At 34.7% G+C, this 23,523-nt stretch overlaps 1 protein-coding gene across 1 annotated transcript; it reads right to left on the bottom strand.

The window, feature by feature from the left end:
• Window positions 1-3,090: 3,090 nt before the first annotated feature.
• On the bottom strand, window positions 3,091-22,622 carry LOC108729357 (uncharacterized). Its single transcript, XM_018458424.1, has 3 exons — window positions 22,336-22,622; window positions 12,477-12,537; window positions 3,091-3,858 (listed from the first exon to the last, which is right to left on the bottom strand). Exons 1-3 carry the CDS (start codon window positions 22,343-22,345, stop codon window positions 3,549-3,551), a joined length of 381 nt encoding a protein of 126 aa, XP_018313926.1. The 5' UTR covers window positions 22,346-22,622; the 3' UTR covers window positions 3,091-3,548.
• Between the last annotated feature and the right edge of the window lie 901 nt (window positions 22,623-23,523).

The raw sequence follows: 23,523 nt of genomic DNA, 5'->3' as shown, positions 1-23,523 counted from the left end.
TTACATATAAATCTCGATTACGTTTATATTAACTCGGCGTGATATAATATTACATTGCATTTTCTTGAGTCTCAAAAAGCAGCCATTTTCCATTGCAGCGGTAGAAAGCGGAACCGAGCTAAAATATCGAGCTAAATTATGGAGCCATGTTTTTCCTGCTCGCAATATTTACTCGCGCGAAATCAGAATCGCGTCTTTTCTCAGCGTTTCATTACAAACATTATGATAAATGTATATATCATATACAGCCGCCTCTATAACATGCAGTCGTACGAATAATATAGTATAAGTAAAAACTACATATGCTGACATAGGTTTATACGTATCTGTAGTTCTCTTAACGTAATATTATAGTAACGTCCGTAGGAATCTCGCAGCAGCAAAAATAATGCAGATTTTTCGTTTCGCATTCGTTCCACGCGCTACTTCCGCAGTCTTCTCGAGTATGTTGGAGAAATTATTGCCTCGCAATATCACTTTCAGTCGCGAAATTTCCTTTAAAGCATCTTACGTTTCTGAGCAGCTAAAATCATTCCTGTCTATTTCTTACATATTCTAGGATTCTCTTCTTAATTTACACAATGCGCCAGTCGATGATACAGCGATCAAGATATCTTTTCTGAAGTTTTTTTATCGCATCTGTTCTCAAGAAACTAAAATTACAAAATTATTCACATATATATTAATAATTTCTATAAAAAGAGTGTAACCCATGTTCTATCTTTTCAAAACATCTCGGAAATATAAAGTTTCATGAAGATTTAGTCGTTTATTTTCCTACATAACCGTACTGGAAAAACACAATGTGAGCGATCGTTATTTCAGTCGGTGAGAGAAGCGAGAGAACGATTGACAATTCAGTTCGAATTGGCGATTTATCTTATGACGTCTTACGAATTAAACGAGGAAAAGATGTCCTGATTGTCGATTGGCGTAGGCTGGCACAATGTGCAATAATAGACATCTTTACACTAGGGCTATATTATTTAACACAGGTCTACTTATGTGTCTCATTAAGTATGTATATATATAAGTCTATATAAATGCCTAATAATACCTATGTCATCTGGATGCGAGTCTGACGCGGCACGTGTAGAAAATTAGCAGAGAGACTGTCATCGAGACTTAAGCCCATTTTATACAAACTTTAATGTTAACAGTAAAATGACGAAATTAAGTAGCATCATTTCCGCGTCTTTTCTTTTAGTTCTAGCGATTCCTCTCGAGCTTCGTAAGGCAAACCCGAATGTACCGATAATCGAGCTAACGTTTTGTATCTTTTTCTTATAGTTTTAATTACAATCTAATTGCAAAATTAGTGCTATAATCATTAATATTTCGTGCATATTTTTTATAAACAATTTTTTTATTAATTTAATATTGGTATTGTTAATACATCTTATAATCTTTTATTGGCAACATTAACTATTCGAAATTAGATTAGCGATTTGAAATGAAATTTTATTCAAGAAAAAAGAAGATATGTCTTTTACATTTAATAGTTCCGTAATTCTACTCACGTAATCGTGACTGGAGAGCTGGGACTGCGTCACAGAAAGAGGTACAGAAAGTCGCTAATCAGGATTAATTGGTGACAATCGATCAGTACAGCCGGGCCTCGTTATACATATGTAATGGAAAGAAACCTATTTACAAGAGTTACGTCCTCTCCGTCAGACCCAGCAGATTCGCCTTTATCGTACACGTATATTTACGATATTACAAAACTAGCTTACACTTATATGGAACACTCAACTCTACAACACTATATAAAACGTAGAAGCTTGTACACCCCGTTGTGTCTCGAGAGTAGGCTACGTGTGTTCGTGTACGACACCATATCCACTCCAGCAGCTGCGTTTCCTCCGCGAAACGACGGCGCGATTGTCTCTCGCCGCCGAAATCCGAATCTCGTGAAATTATATATCGGAAACTCTTTCTCTCTCTTTCTCTCGGCCCACTCGTATCTCTTTTTTCATTTTTTTCTTTTATTAAGACTTCACTGCAAAATTTGTACTACGCTTAGGCCAGCCGTTGCTGCTGAGCTAGTTCGAACGGGCGGTAGTTCCCTGTTCCACGCGTTGTGAACAATACGCAACCGCGGCTTTCGCGCACGTTCCCCATAAAAGTGTTCCTCATTATTGTCGTGTCTAGTGTTTTTTTTTTTATTCAGACTTTGTTGCAAACAAGGGTTAAATAAGGACGATCCCTTTCACGGGAGATTGATTACGGTACCCTTCGGATGTCGATCCTGTCAGTCGGGTTTTAATTCGATCTCGTAAAATCAGATGACGTATAGAAAGGCTTCGAATGTGTTACGTTGGTGGAATCATGCGCTCGATGGCGCATCTCGAACTTTTCAAACGATATACAGATACTTTGTTGAATCACAAATAAAATTGCGAGAACCCAGACAACACAAAGTCTAAAATCGAGGCATATAAAACGTTTTAGAGGCTCTGCGCACAATAGAAGAAATATAAAGGAATAGAATTAAATATTAAATATTAGAGACATAAAAAATTAGGAATATAGAGATTAAACATAACGCACAATGGATACAAATCGTATCGTATTTGTATACTATATATATTGTGCGTTACGTTTAATCTCTATTAATTTTTAATTTTTCTAATATTTAATATTTATTTTTGTCCTGTTCCTAATATTTTTTTATTTGTATACGTCTACTGCCCATTTTTATCAATGTAGTTTAATTTTAATCTCGGTTCAATTAACTGTTCATCTTTTTCTAATTCTAAGAATTAGAAAAAGATGAAGAGTAACTTGAACCGAGATTAAAGTTAATCTGTATTGGCGGAAACGGGCATAAAAGACGTCTTATATCCAGATATTGGATTTTGTGTTGTCTAAGCTGTTACTTATAATATAACACTACATATTGCAATAATATAAATGCGCGTTTATCATATATAATATTATATTAAAATTTCATAAAATAAATTTTATATTAGGCTTTTAATTTGAATTTCTGTAAACATGCAAAATAATTATTATTTTATATGTTTAATTGACATAAAATAATAAACATTGTGAAATTTAAACTTAAAATTTCTTTCAGAGGTTTATCTCCAATTTGATTTCAGTCTTTATGTCAATTAAATCAAAACTGGTCAAATTAATCCGGAAATCAAAGAGTATATTAAAACTATAACGCAATACAAAAAAAGAAAATAGAAAATAAAAGAAGTCCTCTCGAGTCCAGATTTCCCTTCTCTTTCACAATTAACTCTTGGATGCACCAATTACTTCCCCACAAACGTGTCCCATGTGTATCTGAATGTTTCGATGTCCGGGGAGCATCCGAGAATTAATAATCCAAACGTTCAGTAATGTTCGCATCATCCGCGTCTCGTCTGCGAATCGCGGCGGACGACGATGGCCCGTCCGGATGGGATTTCGCGGTCGAGGCGGACGAGGGGGAAACGCGGTGAGGCGGTGGTGGTCGGTCGTACGACGGTCGTCGACGCAGTGGTCCCGACCCTCGGTGTCACCCTCGTCCCGGCGTCGGTGATAAAGTCGTAAAATCACGCGTGCGCGCCGCCGATTACCGTCGTGTTCCCGGTTGCCGTCGTCGTCGTTGCCGATAACTGCTCCTCCGCTTCCATCATCTTCAACTTGCGCACCACCTGCGCGTGCTCTTCTAGCAACCTGGCGAACTCACCCCGCCTGGTCTCGGCCTCCACCTGGATCTGCTTGATCCTCTCCCGCGGTCCACCGGGGCTGTCCAATGGCGTCTGTGACGCCGAATTCTGCGAGCTGCTCTCGCGCGACAGCCCGTCCAGGTCAGAGCCGTCACTGAGGATCGAGTGCGAGTCCACGTCGTCCACGATGAGACTGTAGGTATGAGCGTTATGTAATAACAGTGACTTTAACGGAATGAAACAAATGTCAAATATGTTCAAAAGTTTTTGTGATTTATTTGAAGATCAATTTTCAAGAATGCTGGTTTCATTGTCCATGCGCAGCATTACTTTATAATTTTTAATAAATAAGGATTAAGCTAAAATAACGAAAAGTTTGTCCATTGGTATGTTATTAGTGAAAAAGATTTTACCAAGTAAGTATAGAAATTAAATTAGACTTTATTTGCTATCAGAAGTTAATAAATTATCTGTTGTGTGGGTGTTGTTTGCTTTTTAAATTTGATTTAAAAGAGATCTAATAATTATATCATTTAGATCTAATTTAATCAAATTAGATTTAAATTTAAATCAAACAAATACCTCGTAAAACACCGGACATAGCTAGGATTTTGTTTAGAGGGGGTCAAGTTAGAGTCAAGACTTTTGAACCCGGAGGGAGAGAGGGAGAATAGTCGAATGGACTATTAGACTTGTTTTGTTTTATATTATTATTTTTAATTAATTAATAGCAGATATAAAAATCAGACATTTAATTTACTAATTTACTTTATTTTTCTCTTAAAATTGTAAACTAATTCTTCGACTTGAAAAAACTTAAATTTATAACACTGGTTGTCTTGGAGATTCTCATAAAATCTTTCTATAACTTCACCTCCAATTCTTTCTTCTTTTCTAACATTAATTTCTTGCGAATACTCATTAAGTATAGTTCGTGAATGTGTATTTCTTTGTAATTATATTTTTGTCTTAAGATTTATGGATATAGGTCCTTCTGTCCCCCTTGGCTACGCCTATGGCGCTGCATACATGGACAATGGTACCAGCATGCTCGAAAATTGTCCCTCAAATAAACTGCAAGAATTTTTGCCCGCAGCTGATAAAATTAATAAATAAACAGAGACTAGAGTAGCCATGTCTAACGAAATCAAAGATGCTAATAGAAAAACAAGATCGAAGCAATTGAATCATGTATTGTCACGCCGTCAATATAGCGTCTAAATTGTCTTAAAGCGAAAACAATTACCACTAATTAGTAATTATTTTAGCCTATGTTTTGAATCCGCATTTTACTTTCTTCCTCTCGTTTTCAACGAATTACAAAATGACGTTCGTCGTTCTGCGTCAAATTTATTTTTGTGTTTATTTACTCCCACTTTTTCGCGGGGGCTGACGTATGTAATACCTCGAGGGCTCGTCGTGTCGCACGCGGGTGGCATTGCGGGTTGAAACGCGCGCGTAAATCTATATCGTATCTGGTATCGACGTCAAAGGAAAATCCGATTCGCGCTGTGTATATACTTGACGCGCGTACTCGATAATAATACTGATCATTATCGGGCGCGTTATCATTATATAGCAGCAATCGGAAACCTTGGTATTTCTTTTCGAAAAAACGCAAATGATATTTCTGAGACTTATTTTATATGAATAGATTGAACGACAGTGAGATTTTCGTTGCACTTCGCGAGTCCTGTCTCATCGAACCGGAACGATTTCGAAGGAAAAGTCATTCGCGCGTGAGTAGAAATTATTCGCGCGTACTTCCTCAAAATTTCAAAATGTCACCTGGGAATTTTCGACGAATATGGAAAAATTGCAGAGGTGGATCTCTGTACAGCAAAATGATCAACTCTAAGCAGAATAAAAAATCATGACATTAAAATGACTTCAAAATGATTATTAACAATTACTTTTCGATCAGTCACGATTCATTTTAACGTCATTTTGATGTTATCGTGATCTGTTGTTCTGTTTGGAAGGTGGCAGAATGATTTTTTTTTCGAGATCCAGTAATGTAACTTATTGCAGTTCCTAAGGACAAGTCTTTTACCCGATGCATAACACATACGAATAATATCATCGAACAGTAATACAGATTCTTGCATAACGCATAATGCATAAAGCATAAAAAAATCAACCAAACAGAGTCTTTCAGGGTAAGGAAGGAAATGAAGGACTTTGATTGGTTCATCTTCTTATGCATTATGCGTTATGCGTTATGCAAGATTCCCGCCCTAAGTCTTTAGTATTGGATATAGCAATTTAAATTCCAGAGTGGGTGTTTTCCATCTGGTAATATAAGTGTCGTTCTATCTTTATTACTCACTGAATACTAAAAAGAAGATAGAGTGATGCTTGTGTCACCAAATGGAAAGCACCTAGTGAAGCGATGATCAAGAGAACTTGCAAAAATCCATATGCGACAGAATGATTTCCTCAACTTCTCGTCGTGTCCTTCGCGAGGTTCGTACTCGCGAAAACTGCCGCGGGTATCGATCCTAGAACCGAGTATGTGTTCCGAGTCTCGTTTACAGGCCCCGGTATCTTGTTGCACCCACACACACATCTATACATATTATATACACACACTTCATTGCTTGAACGTTACATATATAGCGGGGCCGCGGTACAATCGAATCTAGAACTATCCCTCTCCAACACATTTCGCGTTTTAGGGCGTTGTTTACGCTCGGGATTTACGAACTTCCTTCACCGGACCGCTGATATCACCGGCGGAAAAAGACGAATGCGTTATCGCAGCGAACATCGTGAAGCGCAAATAGAAAACGCGGTGCCTATGTAGCTTACCTTTATCTATACTCGGGATGCGTGGCTGAACGCTTGCGGTTGATTATACTTAGAAAGTTTGTTCATTTCGCTGATGCTTATTGGCAACAGGATTATCGATGAGGCGAAGATCCGATAGGGATCGAATAAACTTTATGAGAGAATCGAGGTATTTAATTCTGGAATGTGTATTAAGGAATTTTAGGGAAATACTTTTTGCTCGAAATAGAGTTGAAAGTTTAATCCGCGCAATCTGGGATTGCCGAAATAGAAATGATACATGAGCGAGCCGGAACATTATTCTACTTCGAGCGCTAATTAAAGTTCCGCTTATTAGAACGAATTTGTATCGACATTTTCAGTATTAAAACTTAAAACATAAAATCAGTGAATTATTAAAATTAAAATTCAATATGATTGTATTGTAATAAATCTGAGCCTAATGCCTGTTTCTAGTTCTAAAAATTAGAAAAAGATGAAGAGTAAGTTGAATGGAGATTAAACACTGAAAAAAAACTAAATTTTAATAAATATTTATTTAAATAGTTTTAAGTAAACGTTTACTAAATGTAAACGTATATTTGATATAAAATCATAAATTTGATTTAACTATCATTTTTTTATTGAGTAAATATTTATTTACTGTAAGTAAATGTTTACTTAGTAATATTAAAAAAAAACATGTATTAAGACTTACAATTAGTAAATGTTTTTTTTTTCTCAATAAAGTTAGTCTACATTGGTGGAAACGGATATAAGAAAATCCACGTCTCTTGAGTATTGAAGTAAGCTTGTTTTGACTCGAGAGATTTGTTTAACGGGATACAAATCTCTGAAGAGATTCACAAAAAGAGAAACTCGAATATCGTGATCTTTGCGTTCCGGTGGTTACCTACTTTTCTTACAACGATGGCTATTTATCCGGGACGAGTGGTGAAATCAATTTCGCGCGGGTTAAGGATAACGCGGACGGAAGACGGAAGAATATATATTCGCCTCGTCAGCGCGAATGCCTGCCGCCACGGTAATCACAAACCATTTTCATGGCACGTTGCCGCATTGGCGGAACGGGGTCGAAGGAACGTCGAAAGGGCAGAGGACGACGATCGAAGCGGAGATTAATCGGCGATGGCCGTGGCGACGATGCGAGATTTCACGAATTTCACAATCCGACTGTAAAGCGATCCTCGTTGGGTCACCGTACGTAAAACTGCATCCACGAAAACGTATCGTATTTCCTGTTGCAACGTTAGCTTCGATTGATGGAACGGAAAGGTCTTGTTTGACAATAAAAAAAACCATTTAGCATTTGACATTTGTATATCTTTCGCTATTTATTTATGTTATTGCTGTTTTTTTCTGCATGTCTCTCTAAAATTGATCATTTCGCGATTTTAATACAGTTGAATGTTACTGATTGTGAAAGAAAAAATTATTATAATTTAACTATAATTTTTGTGATCATTTTTAGTACCAACTATATATTTTTTAGTAGAACTGGAAATATAATTATTATTACTAATAATAACAGTAATAATTATAAAACTAGAGCTCTTCCCTACAGAAATTTAATATTGGAAGGTAATAGTTAATAACTTATTTGGAGTATTAAAGGCGCTGAATAGTGCTTTTAATACTCGAGATGAATAATTTCGAATATTAAATTAGTCAGTATCAAATTAGGTTTCTGTACGAGTTAACCATAATTATTTGGGTATTAAAAGCATTGTTCAGAGCTTTTGATACTCAAAGTAAGTAATATATAATTATGGTTAACTCTTACGTTCTAATTTAATACTGGCTAATTTGAGTGTTATTTATTTTCAGTATTAAAAGCATCGAACAAACAATGCTTTTAATATTCAAAATACATAACTTCCAGTATTAAATTAGCCAGTATTAAATTAAATTGGATTTCTGTAAGAGGTAACCGTAATTATTTCACCATGTAATTATAGTCACAAATACTTTTCCCTCATTATCCCTCAAGTTTTATAACATAAAAGAACCTATGATAATTACACTTTAAATATTTTTCGTTAATATATATCGTGCCGTTATTATTTTTCGCTTATCTCTTATTTTTAAATCAATATTGTGTATAAAAAAATAATACTTTTAATTTTTGTAATGAAGACAACGACGATACTTATATTTACTGCTCAAATATCGCTGCGTTAAGTATATGACGTATTCGTTTAGTAAATGCTGATCTAAGGAAGGCAAATGCATTCATGACGTCCGTTGTACTATCGACGTTCGCCTAGAGAGGCTCTGCGGCATCGCGGCCGCAACGATTGTCGTTTGCGTCAGGCGTTACGTCACTAGTATGCCGGCAAAGCCGTGTGTTGCCGCGGAAAAGTATTGATTTTTCGAAAATCACAAAATGTATGTGTAATCATACAAGACGAACGTTATTTAATTATAAAACATGAGTTTTAGAGCTGAATTCTGATTGGATATGAAACTGCAACGTATATTGTCAAATATAATTTTCTTTTATTAATTTTCCAAGATATTTTTCGAGGAAAAATTTTCATCTTGCACTTGGCTTGTTTGATAAATTGAAATTAGAATCGAAAATAGTCACATTTGACATTAAACATACGGACAATTGCGTTTAAAGATTCACCTCGCATTCCTCTCTCGAGACGAAAGGCTCGAGAGATTACGCCGGATGGGAAAGAGGAGATACGTGAATGGCGTTTGATTGCGCTCGAGTAAACGCGCAAATTCGATTCCGACAATCACGAGAATGCGATGCAATTAATTTTTTTCTCTTGCGACGGATTCGATAATGGATCTGCATTGTTTAACCATCTGATGAAGAGTGGAACGGTGATATGCGTCTCACGTGTCTCCGGATGCCCTTAGAACTTCTCTCTTTCGACCATAATCTCCTAACAGCATCTTACACGTGACGTTAAGGACTTAACGGCTTAGTGAGGATCGTCCAAGCATAAATGGACGGCGATGTCCAACAGGGAAACGAAACCGACCGCATTTCGGACGAAATTTAGTGCGGAACTTTCCAATCTCCGGTTCAGCCGAACTTTGCGAGAGCTACCGAAGTATATCGATTGCCGGATTCACGAGGGAGCTAAAAGCGCTATTACATATGCCGAAAATATTTCCGCATCCCGCAGGCACTGAGGGGTATTTTATTTACGACCGGAAGTATATGTCGACGAAATTACATGTGGCAGCGGTTTTGTGTTAAATGTTTGGAAGATTGAACATCCACAGTGGATTACTTCAATCTGTTACAACGATAATCTCTTTGTTCTTGTCAATATGGCTGTTGCACGGAAAGATACGTCTTTGCTGAAGTATCTAACAAATAAAAAAATAATTGTACGATTTTGCATAAAAAACAATTTTGCTGAAAAATCTAAAAATTTAGTTAAATACAAATCTGAAAATAACTGCTGAGTGGCCCAGCCTGGGCCTTATAAATAAATAAATCTAACAAATTTTTGTTAAACTATCAAAATAATTACGCAAGACGTTCAAGCTGGTTGCTGGAATATCAAAAGTTTTTATAACATTACTTACTACGTTTGAATTTCATACGTAATTATTTCGATGATCCAACAGAATTGTTTTCAGATCTGTATTTAGCTAAATTTTTAGAAACTTCAGTAAAATTGTTTTTTGTGTAAAATCATACAATTATTTTTTATCCGACGAGTCTCACCTATCTATATAAAAACGCGAATAAAAATTCTATTTTAAAAACTATTTTTAAAAATTAATTATGATATAACGATTCCATTAATTAATTCCAAATATTTATATCAATATTATTTTAGTACCAATTATTTTCTTATATATTTAGTATTAGTTACGTATTCTTGAAGTAATGAAACGTTTTTTCCTACAAGTTATAATCATTCACAGAATTATAAATACACGTTCAATTTACGTAATTATTTCTATTGCCCGCTCCTGCAGATATTATTTGTATAGAATGTTTGAATTGCTCTTCGATAGGTCGCAAAGGGTTCAGGTATAATAGTACACGTAGAAACCACGTAACTTTCGCCGCAACTAAAGATAGGCCCAGTACTTCCGCCGCGTTTCTTCATTCAGCGTCTGCCTATGACGCGGCAATACTACTTTCTCATTGCATTACTTATGAGCGGCTATCTGCAGATCGAACGACGTTAACTCGCGGTATGCGCGCAAGAGCGATCGATGCCGTGCTATAAGCGCAATAAAAATAAAGTAACGTCGCTAAGAATAAGATCGCTCGTTCGCTGCCGGGACAATTTTTTCCCATTCACTGTCAATCGGCCGTGTGCTATCGCGAAACAGCTCGAAATTTCGCAACTCTCAAGCCGACGTTCTTATCGTGTCGTTTCGCAAGAAGACGCGATCGATACTTGTACTCTAAATCCGTGCTTGCTATTCTGATCACGAATCTCACGACGTGTTCTAATGCCGAATTTTATTCATGGAAATATATCCGAGTCGCAGACACAGACGGGAGAATTGGACAATTATATTTTGCGGTAATTAGCCGGCGACGAAAATAGTCTGATTAGCGCGCCACGAAATCGAAATGTATTATTTGTTTATGAGGATGTTTACGACATCTCGAGTGTGTCGATTGGAGTTACTAAAGATTCCTCGCGAATATAAACATCGAATTATTTAAAATTGAATAACTAAAAGTTGATGAATTAAGAATTAATCGACCGAGCAGTCTTTTTGTCAAGATTTGTAAAATAAATCGTATTGGTTTTCGTTAACTTATTTACATTACGGAAACGTTTCTCCATTTAATTAATTTTACAATGTCAATATTCCGACGTAGGTAATGCCAATGTTGCATAGATATCGACTTGCAGCATGTATCTTGTGAAATATTGATTTGGTATCGACTAAATATAAAAGTAATGATATTCTATAAAATTTAAGCATTTCTATTTGTGTGGCAGCTCGTATTGATGTACCGTCAAAGTGCCCTGCCGTTCTATTTGCTAACACCCACGCCGAGAATTTGCAAATGTCACGAAAAACATGAAGGTGTAATTTATTGGAGAAATGTTTTTCCGTTTAATTAATAAATGTAATTAATCATAACATAAAGTCAATATTTTGATACAATGTAGGTGTTATACCGACAAAAATCTCAATTTATATTTATGCTTAATTCTCATCCGCAAAGATTTTCGAAACAATAGATGACCTTTTTAGCATTTGCGTATGAAAGAACGGAGTGCATCGCGGCTCGAATCAAATTGTAAAAATTAAATCTTTTATTATGTTTAATTAAATAAAAGAAAAAATTGTTCGTTGATGAATATGCTTTGATATTAAATATCTTTTCAAGAAGATTTAAATTAAAAGTAATTAATCTCTTTCTCTCGCTTTCGGGGAAATTTTTTGAAGTTTTTTTTTAGGAAAACCTTCGCAGAATATGACAAAATCAAGTAATTTTTGCTGTCATATCATTTAACCGTACAAAAAAATTAAGTCATAATTTGATTAAAGAATATTCGACCGCCAACAAAGTCGTCAAAGAAGCTCTCATTAAAAAGTTATACCGTGTTTGTGAAAGGTGAAGATTAATATAACAGGCGGCTAACTATAATTCCTCATTCCCGCATCATGCGTAATAATGAATTTTTAAAGGTCGCGGAAAACGTACACCCACGAAAATCCTTGAAATAATCCTGGCTTCCAGCGGCGAAATTATCGATGTGTGCGTATAATATATTATGTATACACATATGTACTTTTTTCGAGCACAGTCGGGCGAAACTTTATGTAAAGCAAAAAAAAGTAAAAATGCGAAAAAACAAGCTAAATCGTCGACGCGTAAACATAAAATAAAAGATAAAAAACGATTGAAATTGTTAGAAAAATATATTATTTCACTTTATATATTCAAAATTAAAATAGTAGATAAAAAAAATTATCGTTTTTCGCAAAAACAATCGTGTGGCTCTCTAATAAAATTTAAAATCCGATAAAAATGGAATGTAATTTTAGATTTTATAAAGTTCATCTCACCTGAAAGCACCGTGGATTTCCCTGCCCGATGCCATCGTCACTGCGATATCAGGTAACGATCCTGTAATGAATGAAAAGGCATTAGTTTTCATATAACATTTTAAAGAAAAGGGGTAGAATTTTTCGCGTATCGAGAGTCTCCCCGTCACGGCGTCCTTACATCCGTTCTCATTTCTTTCCTTAAACAAGGCGACTTCTCTTATGCTCGTACAAATCGCTTTAACGTGAACGAGGACGTCTCTTCATCTTCCGTGAGTTTTCTCATGCGAAACGAAACTTCTCTTCGGTAAAGAAAACAACTTGATCGTTATTCTTGAATACGAAACGAATCCGCAATCACATCGTCCTTATCCTTTTAATTGTAAGCATGACGAAGTTGAAGGTAGATCATAATAATTATGTAGGACACTCAAGTATATGAACAATATTGCAAAAAGTTTTGACATTCTGATAATCATAGTTAGATTATATAAACTTACAAGCGCGTTATAAAGAAAAACATAATGAAAATATGAACAATTATAAGTGAAATTTAGATTGATAAGAATAAATAGAATAATATATTATACTAAGAAAAATGTTTTGTTTTATAAACTAAAATTTTGTTGTAACAAATTTTGGTTGAAATATACCGAACAATAATTTTTTAAATGTACCAAACAAAACTGTGATTTTATGTGAACTAAATTTTTTAATTAGCATAAACAAAATATTTTTGTTATTTACAAAGCAGAGAAATTATTTTGCAAAGCAACTAAATTTTTTTCCTAATGTAGAAAGAATTCTATTTTCGGTCCGTAAAAGCGGATCTTGGTACTTGATGATATTAATATGCAAATATACTGACAGACATGTTTGATATAAATAACCACAATAATAAATTTATTGATATGTAAATTAATAATCTGATAATGAATTACACAAATTTTATTTAAAATAATTGTTCTAATCAGAATTTGGTTAGAATAAAAAATTTTAATTTCTCTAAACATTTCTCTCAGTGTATAGTGGTGAACAGAATAGTTGCGACACTTTTTGTCGGTGAGTTTCCGAATGCAGCCTGCTCACCGAGCGATTACTTTGTACTTATGGATCTGATCATTCACATTCAACTGCTCTACGAGCTATACACATAAATGTATACACTTTTCAGTTCTATAATATTCGAAAATATGAAATAAGATACAAAAGTTGAAAAGAATTTATCTCAATGAAACAAACGATGTTTAATTTATTAAATAATTTCGTAATATGTCTCGAAAATTTTCCAACGTTCTATGGGAAGTCCGTTAATACCCAACGTTTAAATGTAACTGCAAAATTTATCTCTGTGTTCCAATTATGACAATGCGCGCAACTGTTAACCCAGAGGTAACGTTACATATTTCCAGCCACGGATGACGTGTCAGTACTTAAGGCTTAACGACGCGCGAAACTCGTTCTGTAATTCGCTCGTCGGAGACAACGTCGTTGCAATTCGGGCTTGGACAATGAAACCGTTCTCCTCCTCCGGGATTGGTATAATACCGCGCTATACCTCATCGGCAACGTCACGCGTCCTCTGAGAAAGACTATCGTGCACGAGGTATACCCCATTTATCCAGGGGACAACGAGTCGTGTGTCCGCGATACGTTTCGTCTGAAGGCTCTAAATTCTGAACGAGATCCGTTTGATGAAAAATGACCCGATTGAAACGACAACGAGGCTTTATTCCAACTCACGTCGAGGAGAGTCTCTTATATAATTGCGCGTTAACAATTACAGCAACGAGAATTGCAGAGCAGACGCTTTTAGATAAAATTTACACAAAATTTAAGAACTAATTTATTCATCAGCTACTTTAAATTTATGTCTAAAAAAGAGCGGAAGTCATATAATCTTAGAGTTCCTTTTCGCAGAGCTTACATGGAAAGGAAAGCTTTGCTGAAGTGTTTAAGAATTTAATTAGATACAGATGTGAAAATATATGTATGTAATTTTGTTGGACTATTAAAATAATTATGTAGGACGTTCAAACTGATTACTAGAATATCAAAATTTTTTGCAGTATTGCTCATTATACGATTCCTATGTAACTACTTTGATGATTCAATATTATTTTCAGATTCACGGGAAGAATAATTTTGTTAAAGTATTTACAAATTTAACTAGATACAGATCTGAAAATAATTTTGTTGGACTAGATTAAAATAATTACGTAGGACACTCAAGCGTAATAAGCGATGTCGCAAAAAGTTTTGACATTCTGGAACTGGCTTGGACATCCTACATAATTATTTTGACGATTTAATAAAATTATTTTCAAATATGTATCTAGCTAAATTTTTAGATACTTGAGTAAAATCGTTCTTTCGAAGTGCAGTAGCACATAAGCTGCAGTTTCTGAAAATGCGAAATTAAGATGGCTTTGGATATAAGCTCTCGGATTTTTCAGCTATGAAGAGAAATATCATCATCTAAATATACGACAGTCGCGATTACTCTTGGCGAACTTTTTTACTTTATAATAACGTTCTATAAAACTTGATGTAATAGTCTAAAATTAGTTCACCGGTCTCGCGGCAGGTCGATATCGAAGCGTGCTATTAGACAGATAGGCACTGTCTTAAATTTGGCACAGCAAACGAACAACGCCGGTCGTGCCACATTGATATTTTATAATCATAAACGTGGAAATCGGGATTTCAGGAAAGAAACCTCCGTGTCCAGCGAATGAGCGGTCGGTTTATAAATTGTTGATCATCCTGCACGAATGTCGGGAGTGACGTCTCGATCGTGACAGATCGATTTTCTCTGCCCGGCAACATGCATCCGTCGACTGACACTGACATACCGTCGTCTTCTTTCATCTTTTATGGGACGCGCCCGCACGCGCTCAATTTTTCTATGCAAATTGCAGCCCCTCTTTTTATTTAATGAAGATCGATTGACCGTCGCACGTAATATCGAACCGTTTATGGCAGGAGTTCCTCGAGAGGAAGCTGTTCTCGTCTTTGATCATTCCTTTCATCCCTCGAGTATTCCTTCATTTAGATCAGTTTGTCAGTTGACGAAGTTAAACTGGCTAGAAATTTCAGTGAAATGAGCTGATACATCGATCTTCAACTAGAATAATTTGCCTATGAAGAGCGTGGAAGGCATAATCCATTATAATTGAAATATATTTTTATTATACAAATTTAATTTTTACACAAATCTAATTTTTTTACAGTTTTGAACTTCATTCTTAAAATATCATTTTTCGCATATATAATATGTGTTTGTGTGCGTGTTTCATAATATCTTTTATAAAAATGTGAGAAATGCTATAAATAACAAACTGTCGAATTATGTCAAACATTGTTTTTCTGTGAAATTTTTATTATTCATACTTTAGAACGCTGCAAAAATTTCAAAACTAGCATTTATATTTGATTCCTTCTAAAAGTATAAGCACGTGTCGTTTCGAGAGTTGCTAACATCTGGCAATGGAAGTTCTGTATAAAGAGAAAGGGAGAGTTTTGACCTTTTCAATAGTTAGGAGTGACCAATTATGTGCATTAATTGATACAGCTTCCGCGCGGTCGTCAGATTACATGATGGCACAGCATCGCGGCAATGTTAAAGGTCACTATTGTGTAGGTTCTCCCATAAATTGTGTTACACTTTTTCTCATTTAATTTTTTGCTGAATTGCGAGTTTAATGAAAAAAATTGCATTACTGAACTTTTTAATTTTTATCCACATGTATCTCTTGATAAATGAATTAGAAATTAAATTTCTGCTTCTCTGGAGTAAAGGTATTTCATATATACAATTATTTGTAAAGGATATTCTTATTTAGAATTTTACGTGATTTTAGATTTGAAATACTTAAATTTACGTTTTTCATTTTAAGAAGAGACATTGATTCGAAATCTGCCGAGAAATATATAGGCGAAGTTTATCACTTACGACATATGAGACATCTAGTACATCCTATGTGCAGCATTACACGAGATACATAATGTGCATACAAATACTATAATTAGTATCGATTTCTGCATTACGCGTCATACAGATATATCGGGTTCTTGTGGATTGTCATGAATAATCCTTGCACGACACCCGTGCTTTGTTACAATGTCGCGTTTACGGGAATCAGAAAAGCGAATTAACATTATGAATTGTAGATTGAAAACGCAAGGCCACATAAGCACCGTATAGCATTGAATAAATTAAAAATAAATTTGGACAAAGAATAATTCAATAATGAATAAAAAATACAATATACATACGTTATATGCGTTTCTCGCGAACAACGGTATATTTTAGAGATTAATTAGAATCGAAAAATTCAAGAGAGAGAAGATAAATTTTATTTAAAAACGTTGAATTTATTCGTGTGATAATTTTATTCGCCAAATAAACGTTGGAAATATCCGTACGATAATAGTCCATTCGTCGAGATTAATTCAATACGCGATATACCACAATATTCAGCGTACGTTAATTTTACAATAAATCGAATATTTCATAACGATAATAAATCCGTTGGTACCCAGCGTTCAGTATTTCTTTTTGCAATATCTTATTGTGACGCTACTATTCACAGTACCGGCAAACCAATGTGTATACATGCAATTATCTTATTATCATTTGCGCGACAAAAACAGAGCAAACAGACAGCGATGCGGGACGCTCCGTCTGGCATCGCGTTATTATTCTTCGAAATGCGATTATTCCTCATAATAATTATCAGCTACTTGATTAATTAACTCCCACGATTCATAAACATGCATGTTCTTTCGAACGATGTCGAAGCGATATATTGAGATGATAGGGGATGAGAAACATGCGATTTAGATATTGAAGATCCTTCATCTTTCAAGATGCGCTAATTTCCTGAGACTGGGTATCAAGCAAAGCTTATCTTTCTCGCACCATAAATAAAATACGAAGAATGCGTCACATAAACTGCTGCAAAATTATTTAGTGTTAGATATCAAAGGAATGGTGGTAATTCAATCCCTTGAGTTAAATAATATTTTGTTACTTTTAACTTCCATGTATGTGAAAATGTAATTCAATCCATTTCTATGTTTAGTTTCAAAGTAAACAACATATTAATGTATATATTTAGTAAACTAAATTTAAGTCAAATTTAATACATTTTCTTGAGCAGAATTGTTTACTCCATTGTTTTAATGAAATTAACATATTGAGCAGTGGCGACATATAGAAGTGATTAAAAATAACTCAAATTGAGTATAATTTGATATTATGAATTTAACGACGTATATTTTGGTAGGACAATGCATGCAATCGTAATAATTAACTGTGTTTTCATGAGAGAATTATTCGTGATTGCTATCAAGAAATAGAAACTACTAGAAACAAGGACCAACTAACGGTCAACTAACGGTTAATTAAACAATCAACGGAGGATCAAGAAAAGAGAAAGAGGAGGAAGCCCTCGGAGACAGACATATAGACAGACGGAATATAGAGATGTGTAAATAATACTTTATTTGTTATTTTTTCTTGTGAGATTAATTATTTATCTTTTATCATACAACACAATTAAAATAACGGATCCGCAAAAAAAGATATATATTTTTTAATTAGCGATAACTATATAAATTATAAAATATGATAAGTATAATATATTTCATGAAAATATCTTTGCAATATTTCAAAGATCCGCTACGTTATAATGGTTAATCATTATTTCATAAGAATGGTTAAGTAAAATAGACTCTATCATGTACGTCAAGCCAGACTCCGAATAGTTTATCTAGTATATCTTTAATTAGGCATATCTGACTCAATCTCGAAACCTTGACATCGTAGACCATCACTTACGTTACTTCATTAATGCAATACTTAATTAAACGTCACGTGCGATGATCTTTCCTTGCAATATCTCAATAAACGGAAACTCTCCGTTGAAAATATGACTATTTCATTAATTTAAAACTTCTCTCTTTCTCGATTTTATTACTTACTTATTTCTAGGTACAAAATATTACACATTATTTACACAACATGAATATGTGCAGTAAACTCTGAAATATTTAACTTCAAATTTAAATTTAACTTTTAATTATATTCAAATTTCCGTAATTTTAACATAATATTTTTGTGCAGTAAATATAGATATGAAAAATTCAATAGAAATATATTAACAGAAATATTTTAGGACATAGTGAATCTTCTTACAAATATATTATAATATTTTTAAAAACATTTTAGGAGATATAAAAATATTCTGTTAAAATAAAATTTTTTTTAAAACTAAAAAATATAGTATCAAAAATTAATTCTGTCTTTAAACTAATTAATTTTAAACACAAGATATTTAAGTTACTTATAATATTACAATAAATCTTTAGCTAAATATTGTTTGTAAAATATATAATTTCTAATATATGTATGCAGCTGGAAAGATTAAAAAATAGAGTAGCTAATGAAAAAAAAATATTACCAATAAGTCATTTCTATTTTTGATATTGCACACGACATGTCAAAGAGACAATAGGCAAATACGTTGACAGTAATGTGATCATGAGAAACTTCGGTAGAGTCATTCGGTAACGATTCTTTGACTCAACTGAATGAGTAACGTTCCGCTATTGTTTTAACCGCGATTGTCGATATGCACTGAGAACCTTCCACAACAAATTTGTATTGCCACATAGCGACAGAATTGGCACACGTCACGTCGGAAACGCGAGAAAAAAATCTACATCCACCAATTGCGAGAAATGCGCCAAACCAATTATATTTTATTTTGCTGAACATTATTAAATATTTGCGCTCCAAAATACATTGATAAATTTAATCGTGAAAAATATACTTTATTTGAGATTATCAATCTTTCTCTCCCTCTCTCTCTCTCTCTCTCTCTCTCTCTCTCTCTCTTCGTAATACGATTAATCAAATAAGTCAAATAAGTTAAATAAATGTCAAATCATATATTTGATTTATATCAATTAATCGAATTTGTCTTTAATCATTGACTGCGATTAATCGATATCCATGCACATGTTTTTTTACAAGAAAAATAAAAGCGGAGCGTAATAAATAGAGGTAAATATGTTTTCTAGAAATATTATATATCGGTAAAATGGAGTGACTGAAATGACAAGATTATTTTTCGAATTAAACTGTGAATTTCAAGGATAAGAGTTTGATAGAGTCAAACACGAGAATAAAATAGAGAGAAAAAAAGATGAGAATTAACGATTAAACAATTATAGCGCGAGATCTTTTCGGAAATACTAATCGATGAGCTCGAGCTTCTCATACCTAATAATATAATAATAAAAATTACAACGAGATAAATAGGTATAATATCTTGCAAAAAAATTTATTGAATATAATAAAATTTTAAGTTTATTTTTTTTATAATTTATAAATGCTTTAAAAATATATTTCAACTATTAATCTCTGATATTACTTTTTATTTATTGCGATGCATATGTACATACCTTAATTGCAAGTAAAACAAGCAATGAAGAAAAGGGGAAAATAACGAACGGAATTGCAGTCGATTACGTTACCGCGTGATTGTCGGGACCTCTTAGGTCCAGTTGCAACGTATCTGTCCGAAATTGTTTAATGGGGTTTAAATATATACGTCGCGTTGTGCACACGGATTCGATTCGGCGCGGCCATATCACTCCGAAATTCGAGTGGAACTTAAATTTAAGCACCTTCGGTCCCAATGCAGCGCGACAGCCGGCCGATTTCTCAACCTCGCGACGCCAATGTAAATTTAACGTCGTTCACGCCGGATCTCGCGGGAAGACCGACAGGCTCATTTCGTGACTGACACTCTCGTCCGGCACGCGGAAAGCGTAATTTGCGTTTATGGGTGAACAGGTGTTGTATCTAGGAAGAGAATAGAATAGAAAGAGAAAAGTAGAATGAGACAGAGGGACGAGTGGATCAATTTATTATTATTCTGAGACAATCCTTAGCTCTTTAAAAAAAAGGAAGACAAAATCTCGGTGGGAAAAGAGAGAAAATAATTTATTGTTCGGGGTGAGTTAATTGATAAAGTAAAGAAAGGATAATATAATAGATACACTCAATCCAACGGAACTCAATCTTTCTTTAGATACTTTTGTAACAAGAAAATGTATTTATTGCTGAGTGCATCTATTATATATCTACATTACGTTCATGTATAATATAACAGATAGAAAGAGATAGAATGGACTGGATATGTAATTCAAGTAGAGACAGACCGGTTGCGGTCAGACATTTTTTCGTGTCGGACGCGTCGTTACTGTTTCTACTGCGATCACTATTACGCTTCTTGAATTTAATGCATAATCAAATATGCGATTTCTATTCATTCCATTTTTAAATTAATCAACAAAATATTATCCATAATGAATAAAATATTGGAAGTAAGAAATAAATATATGGACAAGAGAATTCCAAAATATCTGAGGGCATAAGAGAATTACATATTAAATAACGTATGACACGTGTATTATATTACTGGTTCATCTATAAATAATTTATGAATCTGTAAAAATATATATTTCCAGAAAAATCGTGATTTAAGCGAACGAGCCATTTATTATTCGGTATAGCCAAGTATAAGCGACAAACTTTCCCGTAATAGAATATTTTTATCTCCCACATCGCATTTTAACCGATCAGATATTCCAGGAAACAGTGAATATGAATATACCGGTCGCGAAGAAAAATTTCCGATTCATTCGGTCGGATTTAAGCTCGGAATCAATTATTCATTACGCTCATTGGAGCAGTTAAGCAAATTTTGATCCAGCTCCATGGCCGCCTTACGTCAAACGAAACTAATAAGCCAGTCTGCGAGTGATTAAATTTAAGGTAAAACTTAAATTTAAATGGGATCGATTGTCGCGTAGCCGGGCTTTAAATTTCATTTGAGGTACAGACCGAAATACACTCTCGGGAGTACCATTTCTCATCGTTAATCGGATAGCAGCGATTAGGTTCTCGCTTCGTTACGGAACATTTTGACTCTTTCAGTCGCAATGGGCTGTAAAATATCGGTAGCTTCACATTCAAATGATAAAAAATTATGGTACAAATATAAAAATAATTTTTTTTTATGACATCAATTTGTAGGCATTCTTGGCTTTATCATTTTTGTTTTTTTGTACATATACATATATATGCATAAACTATAATATTATTCTAGTTACTATTATATAAATTATATAATTAATTATATAAATTATTACAGGACACCTTCTTTTATTTACATCTCTAATATTTTCGTTTTCATCATGAAAATGAAAACATTGTAGATACGTGTAAATAAAGGAAGGCGTCGTGTTAATAATTGATTTCTCGAAATTGATTTATAAAACATATCAATGTCGTACATATAATTTATTTCATTACATGGACTATTATCGTGTCGATCTAATTTCCTCGAGCGATGATCCCAACTCGCACGAAATTAAACCCGATTCATCGAATTAACCCGTGTAAAAGATTTAACAGATGTTAATTTCGACATCGCTCGAAATTACAAAATTATCCGAACATCGTGTCGCATCTCTTCGGTCATATTTCAACCAGACGACTAAACAGCTAATTTCGCTCGGATTCGATTAACATGACATGGATTAAGTCCTGATCCCAGCATTAACGGACATTAACCCGCGCATCGTCCCGAGAGAAACGATCTCTCTCGCGACCGATTCGGCCATCGTCACGTCGGTGCTGGCTCTATTAAGGGTGGGTAAATGGTAACTAAGGGAGTTTCTCCGGAGGCCGATCGATTGCACGCAAAAGTGCCCTCGTATTTCGCACGAAGAGACATAAATATATTGCACACACATATATATATATATATATATATACGCGTATTCTGTCGATTTCTCTCACCTCTCACCATCTGTGCTCCAATACTCCCGGAGTCCCGGTCGTCTCGCGAGAAGTTCTTCTCTATGATCGCCGCCGTTTTTTTTTCTCTCCTGCTTTACGGCGCCGTCGGCCCTACGGAACTGCGTGCGAGAATTAGTTCTCTCTCTCTCTCTCTCTCTCTTTTCCTCCCACGCCGTTAATCACCGATGCACCTGAGACTTCGAGAGCAAAGCAAGAACACGATCCTCGCTCGTCGAGCGTCCCGCGCGGACTGATCGGCGCGGGCACCGACGCTCGCGCGCCTCCGCTTCGACGTCGACTGCAGGCAGCCTCGCGGCGCGGTCGCCGCGGATGGAAGGGGTTGCAGCCGCCGTATTTTATCGGGTTCGTTTGCTCGCCTGCACCGCAAAACGAACGTCGGCGATTTTTCAGCTAATTAATTAGTTTTCATCGATGCATCGAATTTATCTGAAACTTTAGACTTTTGAGGAATGGCGTAAATCTCGGTATTTTTGGCGGAATAATCGGCGATAAAATCTCAATGCTTGCTGAAGAAACTGTTATCTGTTACAGCTAATCGTCGCTGACGAAATAATTTCTTATCGTGATAACGATCCGTGGATCGAAAATAATATAGAGAAACAAAGCGTATTATTGCAACAAACGCGAGAAGAGATTCCCAGTAACGAAACTCTTGCCATCTTCATCGTATTTGTTTCTCAACGTCCTTAAGTCTTCTTCGTTGGCAAAACCGCATTGTATTCCACATACAGGCCACATGTTTCTCGCGTGCTGGCCACACGTCGAGCCAAAATATCGTATGAGGCGCGTGCCGGCGAGAGTTCTTTTTCTGATTAAGATCGTTCATGCTCGTAAAGTTTTGAATCACATTACGTCGTAACAAGCGTTTCCTTCGAGATCTAAGAATGTAATCCGCTCTAATTATATGTTTCTAATTACCACACATTATATGTATATATAAAGTGTGCCGAAATTAGCGAATCATAATATTACAGTAAGAAAGTTTTTAAAAAATTAAATAAAAGTTATTTGTAAATTTTTATTTTAAACAATATTTTGTGAAATAATAAAGGTATATAAATTACGTTTAAATGGACTAAAGTATTTGTCTCTATCAATGTGCTTTCAAGTCAATTTGCTCATTATTGAATTAATTCTTAATTATTGTAGCTTTAATTTTGTTTGCTT

Source organism: Mycetomoellerius zeteki, unplaced genomic scaffold (genome assembly GCF_001594055.1).
Source record: "Mycetomoellerius zeteki isolate Tzet28-1 unplaced genomic scaffold, Tzet1.0 scaffold73, whole genome shotgun sequence".
NCBI classification, from domain to species: Eukaryota; Metazoa; Arthropoda; class Insecta; order Hymenoptera; family Formicidae; genus Mycetomoellerius; species Mycetomoellerius zeteki.
Note: the sequence above shows the minus strand (reverse complement) of the source record. Positions and strands in the feature narration are given on the sequence as shown.